This window comes from Pteropus vampyrus, unplaced genomic scaffold, assembly GCF_000151845.1.
Source record: "Pteropus vampyrus isolate Shadow unplaced genomic scaffold, Pvam_2.0 Scaffold155, whole genome shotgun sequence".
In the NCBI taxonomy this organism is placed as follows: Eukaryota; Metazoa; Chordata; class Mammalia; order Chiroptera; family Pteropodidae; genus Pteropus; species Pteropus vampyrus.
The window spans coordinates 375639-393769 of NW_011888936.1; the positions used below are offsets into that span (position 1 = coordinate 375639).

Here is an 18131-nt window from a genome sequence, read left to right on the forward strand (position 1 = left end):
TAAGGCCAATTCTCATACCATGTTCTGGATCCTTTACTCTTCTACCTCCCCAAAACTTGTAATATATTCTCTATTTTATTTTGGCAGCTCCATTTACCCAAATTCTCAATCTAGGAACCATAATGCATTCTTTTTCATCTTCTACATCCACTCTTCACTAAATCCTAAGATAGAAATATCTCATATCTATCTCTCCTTTTTTCCCCCCTCTCTGTCTACACTCGGATTATGGGCATTCATCTTCTTAGACCGTTACATTAGTGTTGTAACCAGTCTCCCTGCCACTGGTTTAACCTGTCATCTATCTGCTTTGTACATTATGCTATAGTTTTCTTTCTCACAGAATTTTCTCACTGGAAGCTAGTTTATGCCTCCTTGTTAAGGGACAAAAATTTAAATTGTTTAGCATGGCAGAAGGGACTTCCTCACTCTTGCCTGGTCTCCACCAGAATGCCTCACCTTTTTATGACGATGTCCTTATACATGCTGTTCTGTCCCTTATGCTGTTCTCTAGGCCAGACCTCGGAGGCTGTTGTGACAATTGGTGTGATGTTGCTTTTATCTGGTTTGCTATTGAATCAGCAAATAGACCATGCCTGGGACATATGAAATCAAGAATTTAAGTGAATGGCTAGGACTCACAGAAGTGCAACTGAGGTTTAGAAGTCGCTGTTGGCTCCTCACATGGATGGAGGGGTCTGCCATGTCAGAGGAGGCCAGCGCCAGGACTCACTGCTTTTATGCTGTCATTTGAGGAAAGTGACCATGTGGGCCGCAAGGGTCTGCCCTGCTACTAACGAAGGACATTGCGCCATGCTTTCTGTTTTCTCGTTCTTTCCTACTGCTTCATTGGATGTGAAGCAGGCCTGCCCTTGCTGTATTGTGAGCTGAATCCACTTCCTCTAATTTTCTACCATGGACTTTTTAGGATCCAGCTTAGTTATCACATCCCAGTGATGCCTTCTTTTTCAGGAATTGACTCTGTTAGTTGCTCTGCGGTCAGTGCTCTTGCTACACCTTATTCATAGATCTCTTAACAGTTTCTACAAATCTCCACACTTATTTATTTGTCACAACTTTTTACATCACTTGTGAATCCCAAAGGTTAGGACTGTTCATATCCTTGTCATTCCCTCAGTGTTTCTAGGATATCAGGTGCTTGTAAAGTGTATTTTGAGTGATGGAGTGCATTGCTCTTCAGGCAATCAATTTCTGGGTGCTGGTTAATCTCTGATTACTGGATAATCTGCAGGAAAAGGAAGATCATGTATAAACTTATTTCCAACCTGTTTACAAGTGTCGTTTTGTATGTAGTTTTTAGTATGTTCATTTTACCCTCATGCATGTAGAGAAAGTTTTGGAAATGGATTCACAGTAGCAAGTCTGAGAATGTGCTGCATTCTTCTACCCTAAGAAGTTCTGTGACTAAGGCAACAGACTAGACTGGCTGAGAATTTCTTCCTTTCACATCGAAGCTGGATCACAGTCTCAGTTTGGACACCATTATTCATAAGAACAGCCCCATGCTGGAATCTTTGAGACTCTGTTTACTCTAATTTTATCAGAAGGCATCTTAAGTGAATAGTGAGGCATCAGAACTGCAAGCTAGAAGAAAAATTAAATATAAATTTCCTGCATAACAGAGGCTGGCTCGAGCAGCTGACATATGGAACAAAACAGTCAATTAAGTATCATAAGCGTAAGCAGTGTTATGATTGATGTGGCTTGGCAGTTGTGTAAGACAAAGTATTGCAAAACCACACCTGCTGACTTCCCTGAGAACAAAGAATATACAACTAGAATTTTCTTTTGCTTCTTTATAGCAATTGCTATGAATTGATAAATAGTATAGTGTTCTGATGAGACCCAGAGGGTTACACTAGAAACTTGGACACCCAGTACTCACTCCTTCCTTCCTTCCTTCCTTCCTTCCATCCTTCCTTCCTTCCTTCCTTCCTTCCTTCCTTCCTTCTTTCCTTCCTTCTGTAAATAGCTGTAGGCAGGTGGCTTAATTTTGTTTAACTCACCCTTGAGATTTGTAGAAAATACCTTTTCTGCCTTCTCCAAAACTGATTTAAGATGTGTGAAAAAAAAATGGAAGTTACTATTACTTATAGATAAGGAAAAAATAAAACTCCACTGATGATGCAGACAACGAAATCTAGGGAAAATGTAAAAAAAGAAAAAAAAAAAAGACTCAGGCTATTCAGACCCATGTTAATTTTTTCCCAGATAATTAGACTAAATAATCTTTTTAAGTCCTTACACAATCTGTAATTCTTAGACTTATTCTAAAATGCCATAAAATACTTAAGTTTGGTATATAAATGTTTATGAGCGTTATCTTCACTATAGATTTTCACTTAAATATCACAAATTGACTTTCTTTGTTCCATCTCATACTTTTCACTGGAAATTTACATCTGCCTGGTAGTAATGTTAAGAATACTTCGTTTTTGTTTGCGTATGATTGATTTATCTTTGCCCATTCCTTTACTTTTAACCTTTGAACACAATCTATGATTTTTTTGTTGCTGTCGTAGATAGACTAAAATAGTTAAGTTATTCATAGTATAATAATTTGAACTTGTAGTTGCTCCGATCCCATGATAGAATTCATAGGCTGTCTGGAAAGAAAAATGGCAGATTAAAAAAATTTAAATATTTAAAATTCCAGAAGTCAAATAAAGTTTTTAGTAATATTTGTGGCTGGAAGAAATTGGCAGGCACATTTCAGACACCATTGAAATGGTCTTTTGTTTCACCTAGAAATAGACAAGAAAACCTAAAAGTTTTGTATTTCCATTGGAGGCCTTTTACAAGGCAGTATTACTAAATAACAAATAAGAAACCTATATGAAAGCTAAGCGGATGAGTAACCCCTTCAGTACCTTAAATGAGAAACAAGAAACTAGGAATAAACATCTGCATAAGTGATTAAAATTGTTTTTTTGCGTATATAACAAGGCAAATGAAATCAAAATGCAAAAGCATTAAATGTAGTGCTTTTATTTTAAAGAAGTAGAAATCTTTACTTTTAAAGTATAAAAAAACAAATTTCATGAATGATTCATTTTTATTCATGGAGCGATGTAAAATTATTCATAAGCCTTAGAAAAATTGGTAATATAGTAAAACATAACTGAATAATGACTCTCTTAGTGTTTGATTTCTTCTTTTAATAGTATTAGGAGAATAAAGTTTCTTTTTATTATTGACTCTTTATACACTCAAATGTAGAAGTAGATTAAATCCCTTAAATATTAGATTATTCTTAATTCAGGCCATAAGGGAAGGGGAAAAAGAGTCTTTCAAAAAGCAGTTTACAAGCATGGGGAATGATTTTCAATATCAAAGCTTGTTCTGATGAGGCTCTTAGTATTCTGTAGCTCTCCATGCAGATTTTAGATTTTGATCTCAGGTAGTATATGGGAAAAGCACACCTTACACTGACATTTGTATCATAGAGAAGGAGACATAGCTTGAAGTTGGTTCAACAGTGCATGGGGATGAGCCGATAGCCTGAATACTAGAATGCTAGATTCAAAATTATTTACTGAATCATTGAGAGAGCAAGGAAGAAAGTAGATGGCAGTTTTTAAGATGCTGGCCTAGTGGTGAGACCGAGCTATTAGACAACATGTCAGAACTTCTCAGTGTCACAAATCAGAAATGAAATGATAATAAATGAGAAGCCATAGAGATAAGATCAGCAACCTCCATAGACTTCTCCAACATTATTTAAATTGAACTCACTTCCCCCCAGAATTTTGCTTAAATACGTTTTGTTTTTACACTAAAAACAATCCTGAAGGATAAAGTAAATAGGATACCTATTAACACAAGTGAAGAGTAAACCTATTTTGTTGCTCCCTATGTATTGCAGATAAAACTTCCAGAGATCTTTATCTGGTAAACTACTTAATTAAGGAGAGACCTGATTGACTATCAAACTGTGATAGCATAATACTTAGTAAGATTGAAAAATAGCATTCAAGTAACAGATCAGTATTATATACATTAAAATGATCTTATTTCATCTAGTTTTCAATTATGTGTATAATTGAAGGTCTGACTTCAAGACAATATTTTCTCCCTACCAGTTCGGTAGTCATCAAAATTTCATTATTTATTATTTATTCAGCATCAACAAAATCACACATTGCTGTTGGGATTTTAATGTATTACCATGGATGCAAACTTTTATAGACCTGAGTTTTGTTTCTTCTGGTAGGTGGATGAGGTAATGCTGACTCTGAAACAGGCGTTCAGCACAGCGGCTGCCCTGCAGAGTGCCAAGACCCAGATTAAGCTGTGTGAGGCCTGCCCTATGCACTCTCTGCATAAGCTCTGTGAAAGGATTGAAGGTACAGTATAACTTGGCCTTGGCAAAGGAGGAGTTTACTTTGGCATTTGGGAAGCGAGGAAGTTGCTACTGTCATTGAATGGTTCTTTGTTTTGAGGTGAAACAAGAACCCAAAGAACAGTTTCTCATGTCCAGTCAAATTTGTGCTGTCAGTCTCTCCTAGGTACTTGGCTTTTTCCCCTCCACTTTCTTTCTCTGTCCTTTTAATTTTTAATTTTTTTTCTGAGGGCAAACTCGAGGAAGGGGCTTGCATTTCCCACAGTTCTGAAGACTGTGCTATGTACATAGCGGCAACTAACCAGATATTTATTAAATGAATGAAGAGAGGCAAAACCATCTCAGAATGTCAACTGTTTATCGAAGTCTTTCTTTCTTTCCCTTCTCACTTGGTGATGTATACATTTTTCCTAAAGTTTAGAACTGGAATGAAACTTGTGTGACTTTCGAAGAACATTTGAAAATGACATAGATAATTGACGTCATATCATAGAGCAGGTTTAAAAAAATGTGTTCTGGTGAGGGACATGAGGAGTAGTGACTCTGACTCACCTTCCCTTTCTTTTTGTTATCTCTTACTAACAAAAACGGTTGAAAACTACTGCAGGAGAGAAGAAACACAATTTATGAAATACTTGTTAAGCATACGCTATGTGCCATGCAATGTGCTGGGCACTGAGAATACAGAAGTCATTGAGATGTGGACCGTGCCTTAGAAAGTTTACAGTTTAGAGTGGAACACAGGCACATGAGAATATAAATGCAGTTCGGTATGATGGGTGTTACGATGGGAGAATATAAACTCCAGAACAAAGCAGGTCTAGTCAGTGTAAGTACAAATTGTGATTTCTGTCCAGTAGGCAGCAGAATCATAGGCAAATGGCAAAACTGATGATGAACAGCAGTGTTCATTGAATAACCATTCAGCTATGTGATCAAAGACTATTTAAATGTAATATTTAGATTTTAAAATTTGTTATAATTTTACAGAATGCAAATTATTTTTAAACATATATATAACCTTTACAAAAATGGAACATTTAGTTACAATTAAAATTATAATTTTACAGAATGCAAATTATTTTTAAACATATATATAACCTTTACAAAAATGGAACATTTAGTTACAATTAAAATTATAATTTTACAGAATGCACATTATTTTTAAATATATATAACTTTTACAAAAGCGGAACATTATTTTAAAATATATATATAACCTTTATAAAAATGGTAAAGGGAATATTATAAATCTGTAGAAGAAAGGCTGAATTACTTAGGAAATGGTGTTGGATCAATTTGCTATCCAAAGTAAAAGATTCCTTCTACTTATCCTGCTTAAATACATTGTAGATGGATCAAAGTCCTTAGTGTACACAAACAAAATATCCAAACCATTAAAAGAAAATAAGAATATTATGTCCTTAAACAAGGAAATCTTCATTAAGACTCAAAAATGCAAAAACTATTAAAAGACATTCACAGATTTGACTTTATAAAAATTTAAAGTTTTATTAGTGGTACCAGAGGGAAGTGGGGAAGCAGGGAAGTGGGTAGGAGTGGAGGGGGTCAAATATATAACGACGGAAGGAGATTTAACTTTGGGTGGTGAACACACAATGCAATATACATGTGACATATTTTGAATTGTGCACTTGAAACCCATTTGATTTTATTAACCAATGTCACCCCAACAGTTTTAATTAAAAAATATAAAGTTTTTACATAATAACAACTGCTTGCTTGGAAATTAAATGATAAATGACAAATGAGGAGATAACAGATTTGGTATTCGCAATTTGTCAGAAGTCTTATTGTCTATAAGAAAAAGATAAAACTGTCAGTAGGAAATCATGTGACTCCTATTAAAAAGTACTCCTCTGAAAAGGAGATCCAAAGTGCAATAATAAAAATGAGAGGATACTCAAACTCACTACATGAAGATAACAATAAGATACTCATCAAATTAACTGTTGGTGAAATTGTAAGGGTACATTTATGTGATACTGTTGGGAGTGTGAATTACTATAGCCAATTATAGGGAACAATTAATAGAAACTCGCTAGCCTAAAATTACACATAGCCTGTTAACCAGCAGTTCCATGTCTTAATAAGGGAAACTCTTATATAGGTTCAGAAGGTGACATTCTCAAAGTTGTATTGTATAATAGAGAATTGGAAACAACCTAAATGTCCATCAATAGCATAATTGAAGTATGTTCACATGATGTAACAATGGGAATGAATTTCAACCGTTTATCAACTTGAATACAACTTAAAATTATATTATCGAGTTAAAAAATAATTTGCTGAATAACACATATACTTTGATGCTATATCTGGAAAATTTTCTTTGAAACAATTTTTTTTAATTGGGTCCACTTTTAGACTTACAGAAAAGTTTCGGGGAATTTCCAGATATTCCTCCCCAGCCTCCCCCATTGTTAACATTGGGACAATATTATTATCTAAAGTAGACAGTTCATTTGATCTACACCAGTTTTTTCACTCATGTCCTGTTTTGTTTTGTTTTGTTATTTTGTTGTTTTGTTTTGTTTTGCTTTGTTTTGTTTTGTTTTGTTTTGTTTTGTTTTGTTTTGTTTTGTTCTGTTAAGGATTCCAGTCAGGATCCTACACTGTGCATAGCTGTTATTTCACCCCAGTTACCTGCAGTCTACAGCTCTTCCTCAGTCTTTTTTTGTCTTTAATGACCTTTACATGCCCCATGAGTGTTGCTCAGTTGTTTTGCCGACTGTCCCTCAGTTCAGCCTGTCTGATGTCTTCTCACCTGTGGACCAAAGTCCCTCCTCCGTGGCAAAAGCACTGTAGAACGGGTGCCTCCTTCTCAGTGTGCGATATCATGGGCCTCATGATGTTGATAAGTTGTATTACTGTTTATGTTGGCCTTAGAGTGGTCTCAGGGATCTTCCACTCTAAAATTACTATCATTCCCCCTGGAATTAAATCTTTTAGGGAAGATAATTTGATTCTATAAAAATCTCTTTTCTCTCATGCCTGTGTCTACTATTTCTAATGTCTATGAAAGGCAAATTTAGCTCTATAATGTTCTAATATTATTTAAATGTAGAACTTACATTACTTGGGTAATAAAATATAAAGCGTATATATGTTTAAAAGAAAAAATGGCAGCAAATATGCCTCAAATGTTAATAGAGTAATGATAAGTAATATTTTCTTTGAATTTTTAGTTTTTAAACCTTCTGCTATAGAAATAAGATTTCTGTGCAGACAAAGCTAAACACTTAGGGGTAAAAAAGCAACTTTGTATTTCTTTTTTAAAGTTACATTGTAGGTGTGTTTTAAAATATATTTTTTATTACAGAAAAGAAGTTTTAAACTTTCATACAAGTAGACTATTAGAAGCTGGTCTACTATCACAGGGAACTATAGCAGATGAGAAGGACTCTGTACATGTATATAGAGCTGGACCTCAGTTTTGTGGCTCTGAAGTGTTTATAGTTTTAGAGACCTTTCTAAAGAAAAAGAATAAAAGTTATGAATCCAGAATTAGCAGGGCCCTTCTCCAAATCTTGGAGGGACTCTGAAACTTAAGCTTCCTTAGCTTCAGAGTATATGTATATCTGAAGGGAAGGAAAGAAGGATCAATGTTGACTGGAAAAAAGATTCACACAGGCTGTTTTCAAAGGCCTTAGATAACAGCTTCTGATATGATTTTATTTAACCCCTGACTTTGACATCAGGTGAAGAGAGCATAAGATAGGGTGATGCTCTTTGATAGTAGGAATCAAAGTAATAACAATAAAGCCTGTACTTCTATAGGACTCATTATATCTAGCCACTATTGTGTTTTGCATATATTAGCTCACTTAATCCACATAGAAATACTAAAAAATAGGCACAATGTTTTTATATTAGATTATTGGTATGACATCAGTTAATAAAATTACATAGGTTTCAGGTGTACAATTCAATAACATATCATATGTATATTGCATTGTGTGTTCACCACCCAAAGTTAAATCTTTTTCCGTCACCATATATTTAACCCCCTTTACCCTTACCTACCTCCTCCCTCCTCCCTTCCCTCCGGTAATCACTAAACTGTTGTCCATGTCCATGAGTCTCGGTTTGTCTTGTTCGTTTGTTCCTTTCAGTTTTATATCCCACATATGAGTGAAATCATATGATAAGTACTGTTTTTAATCCTCAATTTGCTCATGAGGAAACTGAGGCACCGAGACACATAGTGGGTAATAACTGCCATATCCACATTGATTGGAGGGGGCAGAACCAGGATTTGAACTTCTTCGATCTGTTTCCAAAGCAACATGATGCCTTCTCTCTGAGGGACTATCAGAAGGCAGGCATTGTCAGGGCCAGACTGGCTTGAAGCCTGGGCATCTGTGTGTTTCCCAATGAGTCATTTTTATCTAAATAAGATAACAGCATGAATTCTAAACTTGTGTTATGCTTAGCTACAAAGTGTAAAGCTGGAGAAAGGACCACACTGAGATTCAACACAAATTAAGAAGAGTAGAAATTTAGTGAGAAGATTTAAAAGTAGTATATAGATATTATTTCATATCACTTACTGAGAATTATCAGTCCTGTCAATACATTTGGCTACATTAATAAGGAGTTCTCTTTTTGCTGAAAAACAACATCAAAAAAAAAAAGGGTAGATAAGTGTGCTGACGTGAGCCCTAATCATCTGTGCCTATGAGAAGTCAGTCTTGCCCTTAAGACCTGGAGAAACAGAACTAGTCATGCCTGTGGACCAGTCAGTCAAGGAGGCAGTATCCAAGGGCAACTCCAGCTCCCAAGGACCAAACCTTACAATGTGATGAAGCTAAAGTGATGCTGAGCATCATGGAGATGGTATGATTATCCTCAGTCTTGTTTTCCTACATTAACATGCATGAGGGATAAATAATATACTTGTCTCTTTGTATGAGCAATGCACTAATCAGTGATTCCAAAATGGAGAAAAGAAGGAAGTCAAATGAGATTTGCAGCGGCCGAGGGAGCATGGGTAATTTGAAAATAAACTCCAGCTGTTTCCAATTATTTTACGGAAATAAAGGACTGAAGAAACTTCTTGTACTATGCATGTAGTTACATATTTCAAATAACTACCCTCTTTACTTCTCCCCTTTTTAATCTTTTGTCCTCCTAGGCATTTTAATGAGACACTGGAATAGTAAACGATAAAATAAAGCAAAAACAATTATGTGAATTGGTTTCTTAATATATTGCCTAAGGAACCTCTTAAGGAGACTTTGCCAGCAAATAATAAGCTATGGTAGTGAGTGGCATCACACCATCGAAATGAATTTTAGTGCCCGCTGTTTCTATATGTGATCACAGAGATTTTCACAGAATTTTCTTTTACATTGCACAAAGAAAGTAGAGCTGAGAAATTCTTAGAAGCTGTTCTTCTTTCTGATTCCCATTATATACTGTACAAGTGGTTTAAAATAGGTTAAGTGGTGGCACTGTACACATTCTGACAACCGTAAAATGAATTCTAGTTCTTTTACAACAATGCATATTTTTAAGTGATTCTTTCTCAGTGATTTTTAAAGTGCCAGTTTACCTGTAAGTTTCACTAAGTATATATAGCTCTTTCTAATCAAAGTATAGTAACAGTAATTTAAGTGGCATCTAACTATATAAAGGAGTTTTGTTCCTTAAAAATGGATGGTCAGTGGAATCATTATAAATATGAATTACATTTTCTCTTTATTAAAATAATTATAAAAACAAATGTTTTCATGGAAAAAGATTTTTTGCCCAAAGATTTAATATAAATTATGTGTAACAGTGTGATAGGTATATAAATAATATGATACAAAGAAGTAAACAATTTCTTGGTAAAATAATAACACTAAAAATGTCACTAATGTCGTCTTTGAAGTTTTATTACCACAGAACAGGACCTGTGTGAGGGGGAAGGGATTCCTGTCTAAGATATAGCTCTACTTTTTAAAATTATTAGTTATTCTTTCTTTTTTAAATGTCAAGTTTTATGCTTAGAGATTTTCACCAAGGCTAGTAGTTAGCTTTTACTTCTATGTCAGGAACTAGGATAATGTTAATTCACCAAAAATTTCTGTGGTGGCTACTTTGTTACTATATTCGATGGTATCTGATTATGCTGTTGATGTCATGTCATTTAGAAATTTTTATTAATAAATCTGACTTCAAGATCACTGACAGGGGGCTGTTGATTTTGGTGATGAGGTTTTCCATCTTCATAGTGTTCCAAAGTTTGTTATATAGGCAGGGACACATCTTGAGAAGATTTAACTTTAGAGCTGATTGACAAAGGGACAAGCTGCAATGCATTATATGCATTTTGATCTCTGTAGCTACACTCTGTTCAATACTTATGTTCATTATTTTCCTTAGGTCTCTACCCACCAAGAGCCAAGCTAGTAATTCAGAGACATCTATCATCACTATCAGACAATGAGCAAGCTGACATCTTTGAGCGAGTTCAGGTAACATTATTTCTCATTATTACAAATAAGATATAAAGAATGAGAATTGGAACCCGTTTTTTTAAGTTTCTTTCCTCATTTCTCTATTTAAAGTTAAAGATATATATTCTCTTCTACTATCTGATGGTATCTAGAATGCCTGTTTCTTTTGCTTCTAAGAGCAGTTAAATGCTTAGCTTTATTTATGTTTGTCTGCCAGACATAGTGGGAATATAATGAAACAGGAGAAGCTGTGTTGCCATAGTGTGTTCTTGATTTGTCTGTTCAACAGAAAATGAAGCCAGTCAATGACCAGGAGGAAAATGAACTTGTGATTTTACATCTGCGGCAGCTCTGTGAAGCCAAGCAGAGGACACACGTTCATATCGGGGAAGGCCCATCGGTGAGGAGAGGTTTTTTCCTTGACCTACTTTTGTTTTGTTTCTATATCTAGTCAAAATATCACAGAAAATGAGAAAGGAGTTACTTTCCTTTGTGTTCTCATTTTGAGGGCTAAAGTCCTATCAGATTTATTTTTTGGCATTTTAGCAGTTTTATAGGAAATTTTAGCGAGCCTTGGCACATTGAGAAAAAATAATGATGGCTTTCAAATGTTAAAACATTTATTTTTTAAAAAAATATAAAAATATTAGTAATGTGTGTTCATGGTTTAGAATTAACATGTACTTTTAATTACATTAATCCTTTATTTTATTTCAAATTCACACGAATGCAAGGGAGAAAGAAACTTTCTACCACCCTTCTAGGTTCTTTTGCTAGTTTAATGGTCAAGTAGACATGAGACAGATTAATAATAGATAATGACCTAATTTAATTACATACGAGAACCCACATACATGAGAGGTTCAGAGACCCTACAGACATGAGAGCTTCAGAGACAGAAAGGGACAATAAGAGACATATAACATTCTGAGCTAAGGAAGAGGTAAGACACCCGAGGATTCAGAGGGGAAGAAGGTCATTCAGAGGATACTAAGAAGAGCAGATGTTCAGTAATTAGTAGCTTGGTCTATACGCCCTTCATCTGTGCATCTTTGGCTTGCTAACTGAAATTGGCTCAAATCATCTTCTTTAAAGCCTTGCTCTTCTAGGAGTTGACATCTCCATTATGGATCATAATTCCTCCACCTCCATTCGTTATTTTTCCTAGTTTTGATATTGGAATGTACCGCCTGGCCTCTCATCCTCTCCCAGATTTGTCCTTTAAAAAAATAACTTTGCTGTCACAGTGATGGTCAATTTGTGGGACAGGTTGATGGTTGAGAGTATTGATAGTGTTAGGACTGAAGTCACATTCTCCAGTTAGAGAATTTTGTAATAGAATATGTGAGGAGTGTTTCATTTAATTATGGCACAAACTTTTATCAAGTACATGCTACGTGCTAGGCAATGGCGATGAGTAATGGCAGCTCTTTTTTTTGCCATCTAACTATTTAGGAGGTGAAGTCAACTTTTAACTAAATAAATCAAAATGTGAAACTATGATGTGATTGGTACAATGATATAAGTGTATACCAGGTTGAGATAGCACTGGTACATAAATAGATTGAAGGATTTTATCTTGAATATTTTATTTTGTCTCAGAGAGAGGCTGAATTAGAGCACTGGAGAGGTGAGGCAGGGACTGAGTCAGGAGCTAGTTAGAAGGTGTGATCATGAGGATCTAGTGACTGACTGGTTAGATATGCAAGGGAAAGGAGAGGGAGTTGCTGGGAGAGACTTCAAGGTTTCAGATTTTGGAGAATTGGGCTAGAAAATACAGAAAGAAGACAAGAGTGGGGCAAGGGATGGAAATAAGACTTTAACTTAGGAAATGTGTTTGATATTTAATTAGGAAGAAAGGATTTGGTGCCCATGGAGGAATTTGAGTTGATAGTATAAGTATGGAAGACAATGGGCTTTGGCATAGATTTGAAGTCAAAGGGGCATGTACTGAGTAACACCCATATTTCAGGTAATGAGTGAATAAAAATGGAGCCAGTGAAAAGAACTGAAAGGAAATAATGGGGTAGAAAGAGACTTAAAAAGATTTATTATAGTAGGTGACCAAGGTAGGAGAAAAGTTGACATAAGAAGATCAACAATGGTCAGTGATATAGGAAAGTCAAGAATCATAAAGACTAAAATCTGTTCATGGGTTTGCTTTTATCAGTCACTGGTGGTGATAGTGATGTTGACCAGAAGGACAAAAGAATGTAAGTTGTGATGTACATCTTCTTTGTGATGGAGGGCAGTAAAGATTATAGAGGAAGAGATTTTTTTCTCTCGTTATACTTTTCTTTATTATTAGTTTCAAGTATACAGTATTTTGGTTAAACATTTATACAGTTGATAAAACAATCCCCCTAATTGCCTTTCTCTCTTCTGACTCTCCACCTAGCCATTACATTAATGCTAACTGCATTCTTTATGCTGTATTCCCCATCCCCATGACCATCTATCAACTACTAATTTGTACTTCTTTAACCCTTCATCTCATTCCTCCAGTCTCCCAACCCCCACCCCTCTGGCCATCCCCAGATTGTCCTCTATATTTGTGGGTCTGTTTTTGGTTAGTTTATTCTTTTCGTTCCTTAGATTCCACATATAAGTGAAATCATGTGGTATTTTTCTCTGTCTGACTTATTTCACTCAGCATAATAACCTCTAGGTCCATCTATGTCATTGCAAATGGTGGGATTTCATTTTTTAATGGCTGAGTTATATTCCATTATATATGTAAAATATAACTTCTTTATCCAGTCATCTGTTGATGGGTATTTAGGTTGCTTTCATATCTTGGTTATTGTAAATTGTGCTTCCATGAATATAGGGTTGCATAGACCTTTATGAATTATCGTTTTGTTTTGTTTTTTTTTTTTTTTGGATAAATACCCAGAAGTACAATTGCTGGGTCAAAGATATATCCATTTTTAATTTTTTGAGAAACCTCCAGAATGTTTTCCATAGTGGCTTTACCAATTCACAGTCCCAACAGTGCTTGAGAGTTACCTTTTCTCCACATTCTCTCCAACACTTATAGTTCTTTGATTTATTGATAATAGCCATTTTGACAGATGTGAGGTGATATCTCATTATGGTTTTAATTTGCATTTCTCTGATGATTAGTGACCTTGAGCATCTTTTCGTATGTCTATTGGCCACCTGTATTTCCTCTTTGGAGAAATATCTGTTCAAGTCTTCTGCCCATTTTTTAATTGGATTGTTTGTTTTTTTGTTGTTGCGTTATATGAGTTCTTTATATATTTTGGATAGTAACCTCTTATCATAAGGTAAAATTATCTTATCTTTTGTATCATAAGTAAATATCTTCTCCCATTCAGTTGGCTGTCTTTTCGTTTTGTTGGTGGTTTCCTTTGCTGTACAAAAACTTTTTAGTTTGATGTAGCTCTATTTGTTTATTTTTTCTTTTGTTTCCCTGCCCGAGGAGATATAGCTGAAAATAAATTACTGTTAGTAACATCAGAGAGTTTACAGCCTAGGTTTTTTCTTCTAGAAGTTTTATGGTTTGAGGTCTTATATTTAAGCCTTTAATCTATTTTGAATCTATTCTTGTCTATGGTGTAAGAAGATGGTCCAGGTTTTTTTTTAAACAGTTTTCCCCTCTTTTTCCCTTCCTCTCTCCCTTTCTTCCCTCCTTTCCCCGCACCTCTTCCTTCCATTCATCTGCCTGGTATTTACCAAGCAGTTACTGTGTTAGGGATTAAGTGCTAATACTATTTCTCCCTATTTAGGTTGTGTCATTTCCTAAAAGCCTTAGAGTAACAAGTCATCCCAGTCCTTCATAAACTCCTCAAGCCCAGTCCAGCGCACATGCATATCCATTGTTTCCTTTCCTTCCTTGATGGAGGTCATGTTTCTTTTATTAGTAACTTCTTGGACTGTGCCAACGCCTCCAGTCTGGTCTCTCAGTCTCTGATTTCCTTGTTCTTTAGGTGATTTTTAGATACTCCTTTTAGATATATCTCCCCCAAACATTACTTTCACAGGGATGCTCCTCTACCTATAAATTTTGATCAGTCATTCTTCCTTTTCAAGGTTTTATCTCTATCTTCACTTTCCCAAGTTACCTTCCACGGCTTCCCTCTGTTTCAGCCTGACTCCCTGTGCCCTGAGCACTGGTCTTTATGATTTTGCTGACACCGTCCCCTGTTCTAGGAATGTCTTCAACCCCTTTTTTGCTACTTGTCTGAATCTCACCTATCCTTTTCTTCTTGATCACCGAGACCCACAATTGATCTTAATGCTTCTAGGTTTGATGCTTACATGCTGCTTCGTGTCGTTGCTTAATGTAAATATATTCCCTCCCCCAGCAAATGATAAGGTTTCTCTCTTGGAAATTTCCTGGCACTAAGACTCATGTAATATACATAGTAGCTTCTCAGTTCAATAGGACGGAATAGAGAGAGAACTAGCAAAGTGGACATATTCATTGTAGATTCTCATAGAATTTAGCACTATCATTGAATACTTGTCGATCTAAAAGAGAAATGACCCACTCACAAATGGAAATGGAATTGACTAGGAGCATTAGCAAAATCCAGCTTTGTTTATTGAAACATATTTCCTGTGTTTTCCTTGGTCATTTAGATACAAATATACAACTTGAAAAGTTGTTATAGTTGGTAATCAAAATAGTAGTAAAAATGGACATCTGAAGTGTAATTTTTGTTAAGTGTAGAAGGACCATATCGGTGGAAACAAAAAACATAAAGGAAAGATTTTGTTGCTGTCTTTTTTTTATTACTTACAGTATTAAAAATTAAATCCCATTCCTCATAATCTGTGTGTTCACAGTGCGGAACCTAAGTTATTACTCCTTAATAGAGCTACATAAGAATTCTTGTACCTTTAATAGCTTAGTTATAAGCTTGTCTTTAAAACTTCATTTAACCTTGAGTGTTTTTGACTAAAATTTATGATTTTCTTTCTCTAGACTATTTTGAATAGTACAATACCAGAAAATACAGCAAGCAGTGGAAGGTTCAAACTTGACATTCTGAAAAATAAAGCTAAGAGATCCTTTACTAGTTCATTGGAAAATATCTTCTCAAGGGTAAGATCACACTGAGACTCTTCTAGATATTAATATCTATGTTTTCTAACTGCTTGGCTTCGTTCTCAACTGGCTCACAGAAGATTTCCTTAAAAAAACTAAGATAACTTAATTTAGTTAACATTTATTTAAAACAATCTCTCAAACTAAGTTTTATTATCAGATCTATATTTATTCTGGTGCTTATCTGAATTTGAGAAATAGAGATTTAGTAGTAGACGTATATGTATAGAAAAGGGAAAATAGAATGCTGATGCCCAGTATTGTCGGAACTTTTTATCATTTGCCACATAAAGTTATAAAGAAGCCCTCCTTTGCTTATTTCAGTATAAGTTGACAAAAATTTATTCCTTTTAGTAAATTTGGAGAAAAGAAGTATTCTATTTAAAAATAAGCAAAGCGATTTCTCTTTCCCTTCATTTTCCTCTTCCTGGACAATTTTGCCTTAATGCTGTTAACGGAAATAAAGCAAGGTAGATGCCATGTGGCTGGAGATCGGGGGAGCCACAGTGGCTCAGAGCAGGGAGACAGAGCCTATTAGGGTACATTGGTGGGGTGGCCCAGGGCAATGTGCTGACACCTGAGCATGGTGAGGAGGGTGTCAGCTGAGGAAGGCAACCTGGTTCTGAAAGTTAGAGCTTGAATGGGCAAGGAGGCCATGCCAACAGAGGAATGGCCCATCCAAGGTGTCAGAAGCAGAGCGCAGTGGAGAAAGCATTCAAGGTGCCTGAAACAAAGAGTTAGATTCAGAGCAGAGTGAGGATGGTGACCATGTGTGGGGTGGCAGCCCCAGCGTGGGGTGTTAGAACCTGAATAAGATGAGGAGAATGTCTGTGAGGTGGCAATTGTAGAGATTGGTCACGTACTCGGGACTGATCAGATGTGTAAATTTATTAAGGATAGTGAGATTCCAGGAGAAGGGAATTACAGAGATGAAAAGGGAAAGATTAGAATAACTGATTCAACTCAGAGGTAACAGTATGAAATCTTGGTTAACGATCTATCATCTGTCTGTCTGTCTGTCTGTCTATCTATCTATCTATCTATCTATCTATCATCTATCTGTCTGTCTGTCTATCTAACTACCTACCTACCTACCTACCTATCTTTTTGAGCCATGGAATTTTGTATGTAATATTATACATACATATGTATTAACATGTGTGAGCATCTGTGTGTGTATGTATGTGTGTGCGCTCTGTGTATGTAAATGTGTACATATGGTTCCTGGCTCTGTCCACTGATAGGAGCTGGGAATAGCTTTTCAACACATAACATAATAAATTAAGCCTTGTTGGGTGACACCTAGCACCCAGATTTTGATTTCTGTATATCATTCTTCAAGATGGAATCAAGATCCTGGGAGAAATGGCTAATTCCAGGACTGCAGGGTAAGTACAAGATAAGTCTGAGCATCTTGGTATTCTAGATAGTAATTCTAGAAGTGCTCAAAGAAAAATGATGATATGTCATAAAGACATGAAAACTCTGAAGGTCTCCCACTGGTGACATCTGAGACAATATGAGCATCAAAATAAATGATAGCAACAGATCATAACCTCTTATATAAAATAAGAAACCATGACTTTATTCTGACATGAAAAGTGAATACATTGAAAGTTTGAGGAAGATAAGTATATTTGCTGGATTTAATTAGTACTCTTAATTACAAAGGGAAAATAGTAACTTTACAATGGAGAAGGCTGGCAGACACCACCTTAATGGAATGATCAAACTGAACATCATCAGCAGTGGGACACCAGATACAAAGAATACAGCCCCCTTCCTGTGGTATTCCTGCCGAAAGGATAGTACTGAATCTATTCATGAGGAAACACCAACAAACCCCAATTGAGGTACAGTCTACAGAAAACTAGCCCGTTATCTTCAAAAGTGTCAAAGTCAAAAGTCAAGTGTAATAGAGCATTAGGATTTAGTAACTTCTGATATATGGTGTTCTAATTTCTATTTCTTTGCTAGAACTCAAAAATAGTTTTATAGATTTTTTTCTTCATAATTACAATTCTTTTAATTCTAATAAAAGGCCTGCAGCAAGCATGGTCAGCTGTCACTGCTATTATTTTATCAGCAGAAAACATAATCTAGAAAAGAGCATCCAGGAGATTTCTCAGAAGTGTGTTAATGAAACTTTTCATAAAACTTTCCTACCTTTTTTCCTTCAAAATTTATTAGTTATCTTCTTTCTCCTTCCTTCCTTCCTTCCTTC

General features: G+C 35.5%; 1 protein-coding gene across 3 annotated transcripts in view; it reads left to right on the plus strand.

The window, feature by feature from the left end:
* The window catches only part of TBC1D4 (TBC1 domain family member 4), a 198046-nt gene that overhangs the window by 136679 nt on the left and 43236 nt on the right, over window positions 1-18131 (plus strand). For 2 of the 3 annotated variants that reach the window (XM_023536382.1, XM_011369775.2), the window contains 4 exons: window positions 4235-4367; window positions 10757-10848; window positions 11120-11230; window positions 15785-15904. In XM_023536382.1, the coding sequence (XP_023392150.1) occupies window positions 4235-4367; window positions 10757-10848; window positions 11120-11230; window positions 15785-15904 (456 nt within the window). Of the gene's footprint in view, window positions 1-4234; window positions 4368-10756; window positions 10849-11119; window positions 11231-15784; window positions 15905-17600; window positions 17761-18131 lie in introns of those variants that run through there. The other variant, XM_011369776.2, reaches the window with a different exon arrangement.